Source organism: Lissotriton helveticus, chromosome 8 (genome assembly GCF_964261635.1).
Source record: "Lissotriton helveticus chromosome 8, aLisHel1.1, whole genome shotgun sequence".
Taxonomy (NCBI): Eukaryota; Metazoa; Chordata; class Amphibia; order Caudata; family Salamandridae; genus Lissotriton; species Lissotriton helveticus.
Window position 1 is genome coordinate 948,841,970 of NC_136069.1, and position 18,328 is coordinate 948,860,297.

General features: G+C 43.7%; 1 protein-coding gene across 1 annotated transcript in view; it reads left to right on the forward strand.

Moving 5' to 3' along the window:
• The window catches only part of PDK3 (pyruvate dehydrogenase kinase 3), a 1,374,724-nt gene that overhangs the window by 1,318,893 nt on the left and 37,503 nt on the right, over positions 1–18,328 (forward strand). Inside the window, exon 10 of the mRNA XM_078657800.1 lies at positions 9,119–9,232. Within this exon, the coding sequence (XP_078513926.1) occupies positions 9,119–9,232 (114 nt within the window). The remainder of the gene's footprint in view (positions 1–9,118; positions 9,233–18,328) is intronic.

Consider the following 18,328-nt stretch of genomic DNA (forward strand, 5'->3'; position numbering starts at 1 on the left):
TGAAGAGTGCTAAGGATTTTCCCCTTTTTTGTAAAAAAACATCTCTACTGGCTCCCCCCAGCTCCACAATAAAATCACAGGAAGCCTCAGGAGCTACGCAAAAAAGGTATATTCCACCCCATCACAGGTCCAGATGGTTGAACAGATTCCCTTTTCTTCTAAAGGGGGCCCGGAATCGCAAAATCTGGGAACTTCTTTACTTGGCGCGGATATGATGCTAGTCCTAACAGGAGCTACAGCGGGCACACCACAAGAACAGGCACTACCTGTAGCCACAGAAATTTCATCAGTAGAGGCACAAAACCAGCCACAGGTTCAGGTTCTACTTACCCCCAGCTACAGGAACAGTCGACGGTTGGAACCGGATTAGGGATCGCGGCCCCTTCTGTTTCAAACCAAAAACCAGATGGCAAGACTGTTCAAGACAGCGGCAACTCCTTGTCAGAGGGGGGTTTTACTCAACAGTTGGATATAAAAGACATGTTAAACTTCATTTTGGAAGATATCAGGGAGATGAAAAAATCACAAGAATGTGAGATTGCCTCTGTTCATCTTCATCTAGGCAAAATTGAAGAGGCTGTCTCTTGCTTTCCTGTAAGCTTACAGGAAGCAGAAACTAGAATAGCGCAGCTAGAGGATCAGATGACCAACATGCTTGTGAAAGTGAATGAAGTGGCAAAAAGCAAGGCCTTGCTGGAAAATAAACTCGAATAACTCGAAAATCACTCTTGAAGGTCCAATCTTCTAATAGTGGGCGTTCCAGAAGGAATTGAGGGCTCCCAAAATCTCCAATGGCCGATACGTTTATTAAACAAAAGGTTCTCCCAGACTTTAATGGAGATCTAACAATCACGAGGGCACACCGGGTTCCCGCCCATTCCCTGCCAAACGCGAGAATGCCACAAACAATTTTGTTGAATTTCTCCGACTTCCGCGTCAAGGAGAAAGTCCTGGCAAAGGCAATTCAGCAAAGACAATTCTCTGTTAATGAAACTACTAAATGTCGTATATTCTCCGATATGTCGGCACGGCAGCGCGTCCGCCTAAGGAATTTGTAAAAATGCTGTACTTTTTTAAAGCACAGGGCACCCAGGCCTCAATTGCTCTACAATCAAAACTTTGTGTCTTAGTAAAGGGGAAGTTTCATCTCTTCTCAACCCTAGAAGACGCTCAAGGGCTACTTTAGGACATCTCTTCTAATAGATAATAACTCACAGGTACAGGAGAGAGGTTTAAGTTTCTTCATTGTTGGGGGTAGCACCGTCAACCAGGGTGTAGTTCCATGACACCCAGCAGTTATCTAGGGAGGGCTGAAATGTGGTTAGCGTGGCAAGTGGGGTTATCCACATTTCAGGGGGAGGGGTCTTGTGGGTGCGAGGGGGTTGGGGTTGGGGGGGTCTTTCTGCAGGAAAAAGAGCACGAGCAAAAAGCACAAAATGTGGAGAAAACAGGATTTTCATTTGATTGTATATCAAGCTTTTTTCTTTAGATACAGAAATTACCAGTAAATGCAGTATTTTGTCCGTTAATGTGAACGGGATACTTAATAACCATAAATATGGTGGTCTTATTAGGTGGCTTTTCTCCTTTTCACCCCATGTACTGTTTCTTCAGGAAACACATCTGAAGACCAATTCTTCTAAACTTTATCAGCCGAGGCTATTTTCCAAGGCTTTCTTTGCGTCCACTGGATTAGCTATGAGATGGGTAGCCATTTATTTTTCAAGGAATCTACCTTGGGAATTTGATCAAATTCATAGGGATCAACAGGGAAGATGGCTATGGGTAGCTGCGAGACTGAATGGGAGGTTCTTAAACTTTGTTAATTATTACGGCCTGGTCTTTGATGATGCCTCTGGGTTGACCAAGATTAATGAGCTTCTAAGGGATGCTCCTGGTCAGATCATTGTTGGGGGAGATTTCAACTATATACGGTATTTAAAGAAGGACACCTCAAACTAAAATAAAAATCAATTGAAACCAGTAACTAAAAGAATTATTGAAGTGATTAGACACGACAATCAGCTAATAGACCCTTGGCGAACTGTCAATCCTGATAAAAATAGCGTTTCTCGCTTAGACTTCTTCCTAATATCCAGATCATGTAATAGTCTGAAGACAGATATCGGGATCAATGCCTTCTCTGACCATTCCTATATCTGGCTCGAAGTGGAGATTGAGGAGGCAAGAGAAGAGCAATCCAGGTGGCAGATGGATCGTCTCCTATTGCAGGATCAGAAATGGATCGAAGGTTTTAAAACATGGATCCTAGAATATTTTAGGATCAACGAGGAGATGGCAGAGCCCGTCGCAGTCTGGGGCGGGTTTAAGGCTGCGGCGCGAGGAGAAATCATCTCTTTCTCTGCCGCCTTGTCGAGAGCATGACGAGCTAGAATAGCTGAATTACAACTGACTGTAGAAAGTACACAGAATCCGAGTCAGCTAGGGGGCGCTAAAAAGGTTCTGAGGGAATTTTTTACTCTAGAAGAGATTAGCAGTTCTCAAACTTTCCAACAGCGGACTTATAAAGATAGTCAAATGGTTGGTAAATTACTAGCCAGCTCCACAAAAGCGAGACAAGAAAAGGCTCACATCTCAAACGTGATAGACCCCAAGAGCAGAGATGAAGTGTCAAATAGTGAGGGGATTGCACAGATTTTCTTGGAGCATTTCCAGCAGCTCTATACTACGCAATACCAGGTCGGAGAAAATAATATACAGGATTATTTCAACAATGTAAATCTTCCAAGACTATCTGACTCACTATTAGACCAGAGAAAATCAAATTTAGAAAATTCAGAAGTTGTGTCGGTTGTAAAATCTATGGCCGGGAGTAAAGCGTGTGGGGAGGATGGGCTCCCTATAGAATTCTATAAAGTCTTCTTAAAAGAACTGAATTCACCTTTGAATAAACTCTTTAATTATTTTAAAAATGGCGTAAAGGTGCCCTCCTCATTTAAAGAGGCAGTCATTGTTTTTTTCGTGAAGAAGGTTAAGAATCCAAAAGATGTTAATTCTTATAAACCCATTAGCCTTCTTAACACGGACTATAAAATTCTAATGAGAGCTTGGGCGCAGCGTTTTTCGTCAGTTGCTCAGGAAATAATTCATAAAGATCAGGCTGGGTTTATAGTAGGGAGATCCATGGCAGCAAACACCAACTTCTTAATACAGGCTTTGGATTGCTGCAACACTAACTCTATTCCGGCCTGTATTATGATGGTTGATGCTGAAAAAGCATTCGACCTGGTTAATTGGAGTACTCTGTTTTGTGTCCTAGGCCAGTTTGGCATCCCTCCCCAGGTCATTGGAATGCTTCAAAACATTTATCAGGGGGCTCAGGCTCAAGTGGTGATAAACGCAAAATGGGCAGGCACAGGTAACATCAATCGGGGGACAAGGGTAAGGGTGCCACCTTTCTCCTTTGTTGTTTACGTTTCTTATTGAGCCAATGGCCATTAGAATTTGAGGTAATGCCGCAGTTTGTCCTCCAATTTTGGGCATGTCTAAATTAAAGCTATTTGCAGACGACATCATCTTATATTTGAGACCTAATAGTCAGAAAGTGGAATCGGCATTGAGGGAATTTACCAGCTTTGAATTAATAGGGGGCTATAAGATAAATCGCTGTAAAACAGAAATTCTAAAATTGAACACTGATGTGGATTTACTCCCAGTTAACCTTAGACAGCAAGCAGCAAAACCCAACCCCATAAGATATTTGGGGATCTATATCTCTGATCAATACCATCAGTTGTACAAGCTGAATTACATAAAAATGCAGGACAAAATAAAGAACCTACTAGACAAGTGGATACTACTCCCTTTGACTCTGGTAGGACGAGTATCCCTTATTAAAATGTCTATACTTCCGTTACGAGTCTTCCTTTTTATTAATTTACCCATTAAAATAAATACTAATTATTTTAAAGAATTGAAATCTATGTTCAGACAGTTTGTATAGGGAAGAAGGCACTGAGGGTTAAGTTGTCAGTACTGCAATTAACTACTGAACAAGGTGGGCTGGCTTTGCCGCATACACGGACATACTATGAAGCTGCTTTTTTTGGATTTAATAGCCCGCTTATTTATTCATAACGGGTCTAAGGATAATTTTTTATGGATAAAGTGGTGCAGGAAGCTGGTTCTCAGATACCGATATTTTCAAAAACCTCCAAACTTCAGAAAAAAATAAGATACAAGACCTTGATTACGCAATGAGACTTCAGTCCTTCTTTAAAGGGGTGGGATCTTCCGGGTTACATTTTCTAAAATTGAGGGAGTGCAAGAATCTCGGCTTCCCAATTCAATCGTCCCATCTAAAAAATTGGACGTTTTGCGGTATACTTGAGCTAAGACATTTTTTAATTCTGAATAGGGTCTTAAGTTGGGAAGAGGTGCAGGCGAGAAGCGAAGACCAGAGAAAGCCTCCCTTTTTTGAGTATCTACAGATTATGCACTTTTTAAACAAACAGAGTTTTCTACTTTCCACACCTTCAAAAACTTGTATAAGCCTTGTTCGGAGCAAAGATAAGTGAAGTAGGGAATTGGTATAGCTTGCTACATAACTCGGGCCGCTCCCTGTTAGTGCAGAGCCAGCCTGAAAGGGTGTCTCGGGTAACGCAATGCAACTTCTCAGAGCATGAATGGGAGGTTCTATGTATCCAGGGGAGGAAGGCCCTGAGAGCAGCCAACTTTAAAATAATTTCCTTCTTATCCCGCTGGCTGGCATATCTAACTCCAAAAGCGCTCAATAAAAGATTTCCGAAGGTTGAAAATAGATGTTTTCGTTGCCAGGCAGAAGGTGAAGGAGGATGGCTACATACTTTCTATACTTGTTCCAGAATAGGGCCCTTCTGGGGGGAGTTTTTTTCGGCTTTAAATAGGGCAATTAAGAAGAAGATAGTGCCTGGAGCTGAGGAAGCCTGTTCGGAATTAGCAAGGATAGGACACATTTGAGAAAAGCGGAAGAGACTTTTCTGACCATTTCCTCCCCCTTCGCTCGCTCTCTAATCCTGCAAAATTGGAGATCGAGGGAAGTTCCTATTTACAATAAATGGATTAATAAAATTATGCCTTTGAGGAAGCCTACGGGAAGCGAGTGGGCGCTTCCAAGAAGTTTAATGACAATTGGGTGTTTTTGAGTACGTTGGAAATTTGTTTGATCATTAGCACTAGCCTGAAATGGATCTCAGGCTCGTTTTTTTACTAAGTTTGTTGTTGTGTGGAATATTTAAATAAATGATCAGAGGTCTTTCTTTATTAAAATCCAGCACTTTAGCACTAGCACTTTAGCACTAGCCTTTAACACTGGAACACTTTACTATTACCTTCTCAAGTTCTTGCACCCTTGTATATATAACTCTTTATTGCGGGTATTGGTTCAGGAGAGACAATTGTATATTGAATTAAATGTTATGTAAAATGGATTTTGATATAAAAAAAATTTACTTATTATTAATTCCTGCCACTGTAATGTGTATGTGATGGCTTTGTTCTAAATGCTCTGCTCAATAAAAAAAAATTTTTTTTTAAAAAGGGGTTTTAATTTTAGACTTGATTCCTGAGGTATTCTTAATGATCTTTAAAAACGTAACTTTATTTGTATAGGATACATTGCTGTTATGTTATGTTAAAATTATTTCTTAAGCGCACTTACACCAAGCGGTTTCATGGCACTGAGAGAAGAAGAACTGTGGCAGTAAGAGTCTGGGAGTAGCATTCTCAGCAACTCAGAAAGGGGCATTCGTCTTTCCTACTCTCCCTGATAGAAAGCCCACAAAACACTAGGGAAATTCTGAGGAAAAAACAAAGGGGATGGTGGTCCGCCATAGTATAAGGCAGATGGGAGGTTTGCTGCAATTGGGGATTTGCCAGTAATCTTCCCCAGGGCAGTAAGAAGACCACTAGATACAGGGATTTGAGAATGACACAAAGCCTGAGGACTGCATAGAGCCATGCCCCCATCTCTGAGGGAGCAATTGAGCCTTCTGCGTCTGGGGAAGATAGCAGATTTACCTCAATTGAGGGTTTGTCAGTAATCTGACCCCAGGGCAGTCAAAAGCCCAGGGATTATACATTGGGGCAAAAAGAAGCAGGCGGTGACATCCCACACTGGAATTGGGCCATACCCTCACTCCACATCACAATCTTTCAGCCACCCCGATGGGGTAGATGGAGGATATGCGCCCTGGATTTCTAAATGGCGCCAATACAAACAAAAGGATGGGTGCAGCCAATCTGGCACTAGGCCATGCCCCAGTCCAACTGGTGCAATACGATCTTTCTGCCCCCCCTGGGGGGCAGAAAGGGGTTTTGCCCCCAATTTACCTGCAGGGGGGCAGAAAGCCCACTAGACACCAGAGACTTCTAAATGGTGCCAAAACAAACAAAAGGATGGGTTGGCATAGAGAGGGGTAGAAAGCTCACTAGACACCAGGGATTTTACTTTTGGGCAAAACAAAGGTGTGATGCTGTCCCATCGTGGATTTGATCCACCCTCAAACTTTGCCCAGGGGGCAGCAGTGCTGTAAGCCCACTGGATGCCAGGAATACATGTGTATAAAATAATGAGGTGGTGTCTGGGCCATGCTAGCATCACACCCCACTTCCACCACTAAAGCCTCAACATTCTTTCTGCTCCCCTAGGAACTAAAGCATCACCATCCCTATAGCAAGTGAGAGGAAACCTATATTCTTCTGGGCATTATTTTCACATATGGGTAATCAGAGTGGGGTTAAATCCAATCTCAACCTGCTTGCCATGCTGAACAGCGACCTTATTTGGACTCAGGCCAGCTGCCATCCATGGACACCTTCAAAAACCAGACATTTCTGACAACTAGATACCTTGTGTTGTCCATGATGGTGTTTCGTGCATGGATCCCACTCAGTTGCCTTACCCAAAGTGCCCTGCAAACTTCAAATTAAGCACCCAATCACTCCTTTTCATCACGTTTCCGTGACCTAAACGTCCAGAATCTGCAAAACCCCACAGAAGCCTTACTCAAGTGTAGTACAGTTTTTATTCGGGAGACATGTGGCAAGTCTGGGTGGTAGGGAATTTGTGGCTGTCCGCAGAACTCTGGAACTTTCTTTCACAAAAATATGATGTATGTGTTTCACTAAAGTTCTGAGGTTTGCAAAAGGGCTTCTGGGTAAAAAAAAACCCTATTGAGATCCATGCAAGTCACACCACCCTGGATTACCCCAGGTGTCTAGTTTTCAGTAATGTCTGGGTTTGGTAGGTTTCCCTGGGTTTCGGATGAGCTAAAGCCAAAATTTCACAGCTATCTACATTGTTTAAAAAGATAGACGTGTTGATTTTGCTGGGGGAAATGTGATAACTCCAGGTTATGATTTGCAGCGTTTTGTCTCACAGGTGCTTAGACCAACCACACAAGTGGGGGCCATTAACATCGGGAGCCATGTGGAAACACAGAATAGTACATTTGGTTTTACCAATTTGATTTTTATGCATTTGTGGCTTTCAAATGTAAGGCAGTGTACAATAAGGAAGACATTTTGCAAAATGCCCTCTGCCTCGCATGATAGTATGAGTATTCACAAATTCAGAGGTGTACAAAGAACCTCTGCTCCTAAACTCAATATTTTGTGTACATTTGAGAAATACATAGGTTAACTTCATACATATTTTTCATTCATTACATTTTACCATATAAATTGTTGCCTAGTCGGTACACAAAGAAAAATCATTCTGAGGTGTTTGGCTCTGATTATCAAGTGTTTTTGAAGAAACTACAGACCCTATATAACCACGCAACCAGAAAGGTCTATCAAATCTGATGGTACATTGCTTTTATGAATCAGCCATTGTGACTCAAACTACAGATCAAAACATTGTCACAAGTATCAATTTTTTCCTACTCATTTTCTTTATATTTTCGTTTCTACAATTAGTTTCTTTGGGAAAACCTGGAGGGTTCTATACAAATGACCGCTTGCTAAATTTAGAACTTTGTCTACTGTTCGGAAATATATAGTTTTGGATCACCCATGGCTTTCACACCTGTTTGCACCATAAACTGCAAGTAGTTTGAAACCACAAATATTTGAAAAAATAGACTACCTCTTGAAAAAAAATACAAAAACTGTGGTAAAAAGTGTGTTTTTTAATACAATTCTGCATGTTCCTGAATGCTGGAAAGATGGTGAAACCTTTAATTGATGCCATTTTTCGAGAAATAAAACATAGGCATTCTAACTCAGCACTTTTTCCCAAATTTTCCTCAAAAAACACAATTTAGCTGTATTGGCTATTTTCTCTGTTCAATCCGGATAAATCTACAACGTCTGAGTACCCAGGGTGCACAATTGGTGTGCATACATTTTGTTAGAAAAAAGTTATGAAGGTTTAATCACAAACTACACCAACCATCCAAAAAAAGGGTTTAGCATCGAAGAAAAGGCTTAGCAGCCAGGTTAATATTAGGATGTTGCAAGTCACCTTCGAGTTCCATGTTCTTGTAAAGGAACTCAGCCTTTGTCCCATTCCTTTGTATGGCCATGGGATTCATCAGTGACTTGCACTATCCTTATAATATACGGCAGGGGATACTTTATCCTCAATAATTTAATGGTCACTTGAGCTTTATGCTTTCCTTCTTTTATATATCCTCTGGTTTACTTTGAAAATTATATTTTCGTTTTCAGTGTCGACAGGATGAATAATGCAGTCCAGCTAATACCTTGAATCTATATGGCTTCTACAAGTAAGACATCTATGTGCACACTTACTACCCATTAGAATCCAAATATCTGCTGTACTGATGATGATCAGTGCAATATTAGCCATTTATGCTATTGGGATTTTCCCTAGGGTGTGGGGTTGGAGCCATTGGAAGCCAATTTGAAGCCCCACACTGATTGCTCTATTACTCTCTCTAGGTTACCCAGGTTTATAGTTAGGCGCAACAGGGTAGAGCAGGGAACAAAGTCGAGGAAAAATGCAAATGCGGTGCTGCTTTGAATATTTCTAATAGGGCTGCTTTTTGTTCCTATTCTGTCCCTGAAAGTTAATTTTTAATTAATACAAATAAAATAGGTGTACCACAAAAATGCCTTTACTGTGTTGACTTTTTTGTTCCTATGCTTTCAGGCTGGATTTGGCTATGGATTGCCCATCTCTCGTCTGTATGCCAGGTACTTCCAAGGCGATCTTAAACTATATTCAATGGAGGGCGTCGGAACGGATGCTGTCATTTATTTAAAGGTAAATCAAATCTTTTATTATGTGCTCTAAATCCTAAACACTTTGTAACTATTAAGTGCCTGATTTTTTTAGATACTATTTTAAGGAAACGTTCTGATTTGTAAGATGTAATTATCTTAAATTCTTGAACATATTTGAAATTGCAGTGCAATTGACTCACTGTCTTTTTGTCTGATGAATATTATTCTATGGGTGGGCAAATGGCAAATTTTTAATTAAAATTAGTCAGTCACACTAATATTTTTCTTAAAATTGTGATTAAACCTTGCAGACAATTTAGTGTTATATGCATTAGATGAGTAATGTTAAATACTGTCCTCAGCGTGACTAAACAAGATGGCTGAGCAGACATCCTAAGCGAATGCTCTTCCGGGCACCCTTCCTAATCCTGCAGAATCCTTTGCTCTCTGTCAGATATAAAGGTCAGCCTACATGCCCCATAATGAAGTAACACTCACAAAGCCCTCCTGGTGATAGAGGGGGCTTTTGCTTTTTTGCTGATGCGAGTGAACGTGCAGGCCTGCGGCTGGGCTGGATTCCACAAGGTGGTGGCCCAGCAAGAGCACATTGAGCTGGGAGACGGACGGATGCTTGAGGCCTGAAAACCTCTCCCAGCCCAGCTAAAACAGGCTGGGAAGCAGACAGACACCCGAGGGGGACGAGCTGAGAGGCGTTGGCGGAGTCGACCTCACTGAGTTGAGGTGAGTGCCTGATCTGAAAATGGCGGTGGGACTACACTGAAGAACATTGGATGGGGCCCGGTGTTGGCCAGGGTGCATACGCAGTCTAGTGGATGGGCGGGAGTGGCCCTGGTGTCTACTAGCGAGGAGCGCTACTTCACAGCATAATACATGGCGGCCAACAAGGTTGCTCCCATCCCCTACATGTTCCTCCCACATCAAGGCCCGCAGAGGCAGGAAGCAGGCATCTCCATAGAAATCATGGCTGGAGAGATATAGAGAGCCTGGTCTTGTGAGCTGCATCCTCGCCGACCTACAGGTACCAGTTGGTTGTCTCCTAGTAGCATGAGCATATGATCTGAACTGTGTCCCAGCATATCTGAGCCTAAACATGTGCAATACTGATGAGCAGGAGCCTCTAGTCTTTAAAATTACAGCAATGGATGTTGTAGATGTGAAGGGGGCCTGGGGCCCGGCCCCCGTGCACCTGATTTTGGAGTCATTGACCTGGCCTCCCTTAGTCCTTCCGATTTTGAAGCAATACATGAAGGACTCAGTTGAAAAGGACCCTATAACCTAAGGAGAACAGGACAACAGGCACAGGAGTTCCCCCTAAGAACCACAAACATCTTGGCATGGCACAAAATGAATTACCTTTCTTCGCAGTTATGGACCGAGACAGTTCCTTCAGGAGGCCCCACACGCAACTCTCAGAAAGGAGATGAGTCCCAGACCCTGCACCAGCGTATGAAACGCCCAGTGAGCAGATACTGACGCCATTGCCCAGTTGAAGCAGACGCTAGAGCAGAAAATGGATACCATATCCGTTGATGTTAACCTTAATGCACAGGCCTACTCAAGTTGAAAAAGAAGTCGCCGGAGACGGAGTAATAGTGGGTGAGATCACTATGGAAGTAGAAGACCTACGAATGATGATCTGCAAACTTATGGACAGAAAGCATATTTGGATGAGTGCCTGGAAGATGGGTAGTGGAAATCACGGAGGTGTGACCTCCAGTTGTAGGCTCTCCGGTATGTGTGGAGGATACCACACCATAGCTGTTTCTGAAGGGATGGCTTGTGAGCCTGCTATTGGCCACTTACACACCCAACTCTAATAACATTCAGAAGATTTGGTCTCAAGCCTTAGCACACCAGCATACAGATTTTAACAAGTGAATGACTTTAAATTTTACGACAAATACAGTAACATCATGAATGTTTTTAATATCTTTTTCTTGTTCAGGCTCCAGCCAACACGTGTTTCGTCATTCAGGACAAGACACCGCGACTTCCTCTGGGCTGGAAAACATATATAAATAGCTCAGTGTAAGCCCAGGTTACATTGTGTGAGTAGCAAACGTTTAGATGGGTTTAGAACCATGCCATGAACGGGCCAGTGGACGGACTGCACGAGGGTGAGAGTCATGGGACCCGGGAACAGGCACAAGACGGAGGACCAGCAGCTGGGGCGCCTGCACACTGTTCAGAGATGGGGCTCCGGGGGACGCAGGGAGCGCGTTCTGGAACGGGCCGAAGTTTAACTTGCAGCGCGATGTAAGCGGATCGCTGCAGAGCCCACTGCAGTCCCTCAAAATGGCGCCAACTCCCGGCACTAATTGATCTACGATCCTCTCACGTTGGACACTGTTTTTTGGGCTGAAACGACCCTCTACTACACGCAAGCCTCACATCCCTAAGGTGGGTGCCTCTCATATGTGAAATACTGAAATAAAGCTCACCTCGCGATCGGCTCGCCTGACCCTAAAATGGCGGCGGAGTAGCTTTAAGCGACGCCGCAAGCTCTCTCTGTGTCTCATGCCCGCGGGGGTGAGCCCTCTTCAAGGATCCTTGGCGGTGACTTGTGCGGAGTGCTCTGCTTCTCCCCCTCGCCTGCACCCCAGCGTCACACCATGCCCCAACAAGCCCCGGCTTTGTACCGGCCAGCCTGACTCTGGCGGCGGCTGAGGAATAAGCTAGCGAGATGTGCGAGGTAAGAGTGGCAAGGAGCGCCACGAGATCCGTAAAAAACATGGTGTCAGCGAGGAGACTACCACACTGCTGTCACACTTCTAGCACGATCTACCTGACATCTGCAGTGCCTTAATGTGAGGTGCCCACCTGACGACAACAACCCACCATGCCTCCGGATTGAAGTCCTCTGCCCCAGCTCCTCATAGACGAAGAGGCTGTGACTTGCGGACTGCCTTTCTCCCCCCCCCCTCCCCTGGACTTGCTGGCTATGGCAGCCCTCTTCCTGGACTCTCGGACTTGGACCTTTGTGCTCCCAGCCATTTTCTTTTATGACTCGCTTCTTCTTCTACCTTTCTCCTCTGCCATTTTAGCGATTTCTGACCTCCCCCTCTGTCCTAGCAACCTTTTTATTGTCTCTCCTGTTGCCTCTGACCCACTCCTCGCTGTCTTACTCATTACTATCTGCTTCCCACTCTCATTTGTCTCACTTTCCTTCCCTTCTCTGTCCCTCCCTTGGTGCTGTGACTGCATCCCCCCTCCGACCCCACTTAATGGAACTCTGCTTTTCTGTAAATGGAGATAACTCTAATCACTAGTATATGCAGTAGACCTTTGTACTCTCTACCATTCCTATGTGACTCTTAGAGTATATCCATTCATATCCCTTCCCTATGTATATAGAGATAACTCTAATCACTAGTATATGCAGTAGACCTATGTACTCTCTACCATTCCTGTGACTCTTAGAGTATATCCATGACACGCAGCAGAACGAATTTGCCAAGAGCCCAAGTGTGGTAAAGGGAATAGCGGATTCAAAACACTGACCCTCGGAGCCTGCCTGCAGTGTCCCCCTCCCGCCGCCGCAACTGACCGAGAGAAGCGGCCGACGGGCGGAGGGGGGCATCTAAAAACTACAAAACTACAAAACCCAGCAGGCTTTGCGGCGCAACACGCCGAGACAAGCGCGCCAGCCGGCGCATAAAGGCGGAGACACCCCCGCGTCGCGGGAGCGCGCGGGAGCGCCCGGGGCTAAGCCTGGGCAAAGGGCGGGCCCTCTGTGGCCCTCAGGGGACCGAAGGTGGCCGGACGGGCCTTTCCCCTGACAACTGCACTGAAGATACTCTGGCATAAGGCATCAAACGCGTTCCAGACACGCTGGGAGGATTTATACTCTTTTACAGAGGATGACGAAATCGCTGAAAACCCCAATGGCTACAAGATCCACATCGCGATTGAAAAGCGTGAGTACTCCACTGCCAACTATAACTGCCATTGATATAATGCTACAAAAAACTATCAGTGTAGTGGCAGACGCTATCCAGGACTCAGAGAGACGTCTCTCTTTGACGCCAGACATGTGCTTTCCAAACTTATCTTTACATACTACTAATAACACATGTAACATGGTCGATAGTTCAAACTCTCAAGAATCCCTATTGATGCAATCTTTTACAGACTTACCAAATTCGCACATGAAGGATACAACATCAAAATCCCTAATCACGTGTCCTACAACGTTTGCAAATGAGAGTAGCCCTTCAATTCTAACTAACTGTGATAACAACACAAATCGCTTGCATATATCTTCTCCAGGCTCTGACATTCAGCTAATAGAGAGTCATGCATCCGCCACTCAAACCGCTCCGATGCCTATGCTTGATCAATCAAGTCACAAGAAGTGCGTTAAGAGAAAACGCAAGGCCAAATATCCTATGAAAAAAATCCATTATCCTGCTGGCAAACCAAAACGTTCAATTAAAGACATGTGGCATAAACTTAAACAGGGGAACACTACTAATAACACTCTAATAGGGCCCCTCCTTACTTCTTCTCTAGACCCGGCTCTGTCTCGTAATCATAACACCAACTCAGAGAGCGTTCATGTCAACGAGCATACAGGACTTATAGACCAAATATCATCAATGAAATTGCCATCCCTGTCTGAAATTGAAACATTGATCAAATCCCTTTTACATCCTATTAATAATCGGATAGTTAACTTAGAGAAGGCCCTAGGGAAATTTGAAAGAGCACAGAATGAAGTTTCATCTAATATTCTCAAAATGCTCAACGCTCCTAATACAACCTCTATCTTTGTGCCAGCTAGCACATCCCTCAATGCTAGCAACTCGAAAACTATAAATACCAATATCAATAACTCAGTGGCTAGTACTGTTAAACAGGACACAACACAGAAACAGGGCCCGCCAATTACAACCAATTTTCCCTTAACTCAACAAGTAGAACCTATTCTAGTTCAGTCAGTACTTACACCTATAAACAACATGCAGATCATTCCCTTTCCCGAGGACGCTGATGACAGTGAATGGGCTGCGGAGGGTTTCCCCTCGGACATAGCTATAGTTAATAAGGAAACACCTAGGCATCCCATTATTCCAACCAGGAATACCTCCAATAATGCACTAGGGACAAATCAACCTAGACCCAGGATGACAAGAACGACCACACACATAAATCTTCCACCAGAGTCTAACGCCCATACAATAGTTATGATTGGGGTACCCAAGTTAACTGAAACCAGGAGGGAAACCTTTGCGGAACTAAAGAACAAGGTTATGCAATGGCTAACCACCCACAGACCACTCCCCCCCACATAATAGGGACTATCTCTCATGTGAGGAGAGTAGATTGGGTGGGAACAAGATACAAATCAACTGAGGGAGACTGTATCGTGATCAGCTTTAAAGATAGAGGAGCTGTTAAATTTATCGCCAACTGGAGGAGCTCCTCCACAAATAGTCTGATCCGTACAATGGGATTAAGCTACTTCTATCCACGTAACCCTGATGGTCATAGGCATAACCCCAAACGCCCTTACGACTACGAGGGGCCCCCGGCGCTTCAAACTCATTCCCAAACATGGGCTCCAACCTTAGCTCTCAATCAGGGGATAACTCTGGATTTAGAAGCGCAACGATACGCCCATTCCCGGGAAGGTAGAATTTATAACTATCCACCACATCCAATGTATGAAAACCCAGAACCTGTTCATTACTCATACAAACAAGATATATCAAAATCGTACTCGGCTCATAATTTATACGAGATCCCAATCTCAAATAGATATGATGCCCTGTATCCCTATGATTACCTGGACGAGGTGGTTTGACTGCCACCCGTCCTGTCTACCAGATCTTTAACTGCTCAGTTAAACTCTGTTGTGCCTCTTAATTTAGTAAAATCTGATAACCCTGTGAGCACCTATGCCACTCCTAGCGTAGAACTAGACATCTCCAATATAGAGTTGTTAACATTTAATCCTGATAGTTTTTCTTTACAAGGTTCACACGCCTCTCCCACTGCTGATCCATGCCCTCCCCCCAATAACACATGTCCCAGTCATCCAGATAGTGACAGAAACTCCCAGAGAGATACCGAAAGTCATTTTAATTTAATCCTGCATTCACCTCTATATACATCCGTAGAGCCAGGGAATGCCCATAATGACCCTAATTCCATTAAAATTTTATCGTGGAATATTGCAGGTTTGGCTGCAAAAGCCAATGACCACACGTGGATAGCTTTTATCAGACACTATTCCATACTGTGCTTTCAGGAAACTTGGCTCACCGATAATAACGTTTCTATTGAGGGGTTCCAAAGCTTCTTTGTCCCTGCATCTCCGTCACCTAGTGGAAGGGCGAAGGGGGGTCTGGCCATTTTTATTAGCCTCTCCCTGGTGTTACAGACAAAAAACAAGCAATCGAACAACAGGAACATTCAGATTCTGGAGCTTAGAAAGGGCAATAAAACATTAACTCTGGTTAACTTTTATAATTCCGTAACGCCATTAGGTGAATGTAATATTACCAAACTCTACGAGTACATCTACGACAACTTGGCAAATCTACCAAGGAACAAAATAATTGTTGGCGACTTTAATGCGCATATCTGTGGACAGTCGACATTGTCAACTTTGGGCTCTTTGGGATGTGGTAATAGGTCAGGTCTTCACTTTGCGCACTGTCCTCGAGGCTCTAATATGAACAATCTAATAGATGGTCTGGATTTGAGAATTGCAATGTCCATGAAAGAGGACACCTTTATTTTTGAAGTCCCAACTTATAAAGGCTCAGAGCAAGGATCCTTTATAGACCATATACTCCTCTCTGTTGATATGGCAAACTCAGCCATACATTTTACCATCCACGAAAGTATTTACAGCGATCATAACCCGATTTCAGTGGAAGTTAAAAACGGTCTCTTTGAACTCCACAAAAATCGTAAAGACCCGGGTGCCCTAAAACTAATTAATGGTAACCGTCGTTTAAAGTGGACTTCGATAAATAGTGATGCCCTACTTGAATCCGTTAAAATGAGTTGTGCACAAGAACTCACCCTCTGCACCTCTAATACCACACCTCCGGACCTCATACTATCTGCTTTTGCTGTGTTGACCCGAAGAGTTGATCAATTACTCTCTGTACCATCAAAGGGACTAAACAACCAACAGCCAAGATGGTTTGATCGCACCTGCTCAAGAGCTTGTCGACAACTTAAAACGGCTCTTAAGACTAAACCAAGGGATCCCACATTAATTAAAATCTTGCGCTCTGATTATAAATCTGCTTTGGCATCCCGTAAAAAGGCCATAAAGGCGAACATCTGGGAATCCCTACTTGATCCATCAATTCTGGGCAACAGCTCCAAGTTTTGGAGCATAATTAACAAACCGATGTTCGACGACCCTAATGCTGCTAGCATCGGAACTGGCATTCCTGAAAACGAGTGGATCTCCCATTTTAGCCTAATTTTTAAGAGCAATGACACTCAGCCAACACAAGCTCCCAAATTTCCCGAAGAAGCTCTGCTGATGTTTACAGACAAGGAAGTGGAAAGGGGGATCCGTTGTCTAACTAGTAACAAGGCTCCGGGCCCAGATGGCCTTCCCCCAGATCTATTTAAATCCGACGTCTCCTTTTGGGCCCCAATCCTTACGGCGGTTGTTAATGCCGGAGCCGCTACCGGGGCACCAAAGTCTTGGGGATCTTCAACCATCGTACCCGTGTACAAGAAAGGAGACAGAAGCAATGCAGCCTGCTACAGGCCAATCTCCCTGATCAACTCAGTCGCCAAGGTTGTTGGTGGGATTATCCTAAACAGGCTGTCCGTATGGGCCAAAAATAACAAAGTTATGTCTCCGGTACAATACGGCTTCAGGCCAGGGCACTCCACAATAACCCAATGCCTGAATCTGTATTTAATTAGCGGCAAATACACTTTGGCCAGAAATGGCACACTAAATATGGCCTTTATGGACCTTTCTTCGGCCTTCGACTGCGTTGACAGATGTAAACTTTGGGACGTCTTGCTGAAAATGGGGGTTGAAAAAAATCTAATCAACTTTCTGGCCGACCTCCACAGTGACACACAAGCAAATGTGCGGTACACTAAAGACTTAAAAGTAACCAGAGACTTCAAAATAAATCGGGGGGTTAGACAGGGCTGTATTTTAGCGCCTTTTCTTTTTAATCTATATATTAACGATTTAGAGGAGCATCTTTTAAAAACAAATACGGATTACCCATGCATAAGGAAAAGGGGCGTCCCTGTCCTGCTCTACGCTGACGACGCCGTCCTTATTTCCAGAACGGCACTTGGCCTCCAAACTTTATTAGATTCCTTCTTTCACTTTATGAACTCACGTGGCCTGTGTATCAACAATGCCAAGTCATACGTCATGAAGGTAGGATCCTACCCATTTTTTGTTAACGGGGAAAAAATACCTACTACATCAACCTTCTCATATCTTGGTGTATTGTTTGACAGTAAACTTACATGGGGACCCGCATTAAAGAAAAAGAGAGGAGATCTAATAAGGACCAATGCTGCAATAACTGACTTTGCTCGTAAAATGGGTAACACCCCAGTGGTTGCACTGATGAAACTATACCAAGCCAAAAGTATATCAGTAGCCTGCTATGGGAGTGACCTTTGGGGCTTCTTATCAGTGGCCGATCTTGCAACCATTGAAAACAACTTTTTAAAACAAATTTTATGTCTACCGAAGAGCACGGCTAACTTCTCCACTCACGAGGAACTGGGCATACCCTATTTAGAGGACAAAATTGCGGTAAACCCCCTCTTGTGCTGGCTAAATTGTTGGATGAACAATGAAATACCTTTTACCCAAAACATTTTATCTGAAGCACTCGACTGGGATGGGAAATTCAAGATACCCTGGATAAAATATATTCGAAATTGTCTTCAAGATCTGGGTAGGATGGATCTCTTCTTAACACTACAGTTAGTATCAAAGCGCGATGTAACATCTGTAAAGGTCACTTTTTTAATGACTCGACAGTTGGCTAGGGAAGAGGCCGAATTGAAGAAGGGTAGTGTGATGAGTCATGTTTTAATTAAATCATGTATTCAAATAGAACCATATTTATCCTGGGCCATTTCCAGATATGAGTGC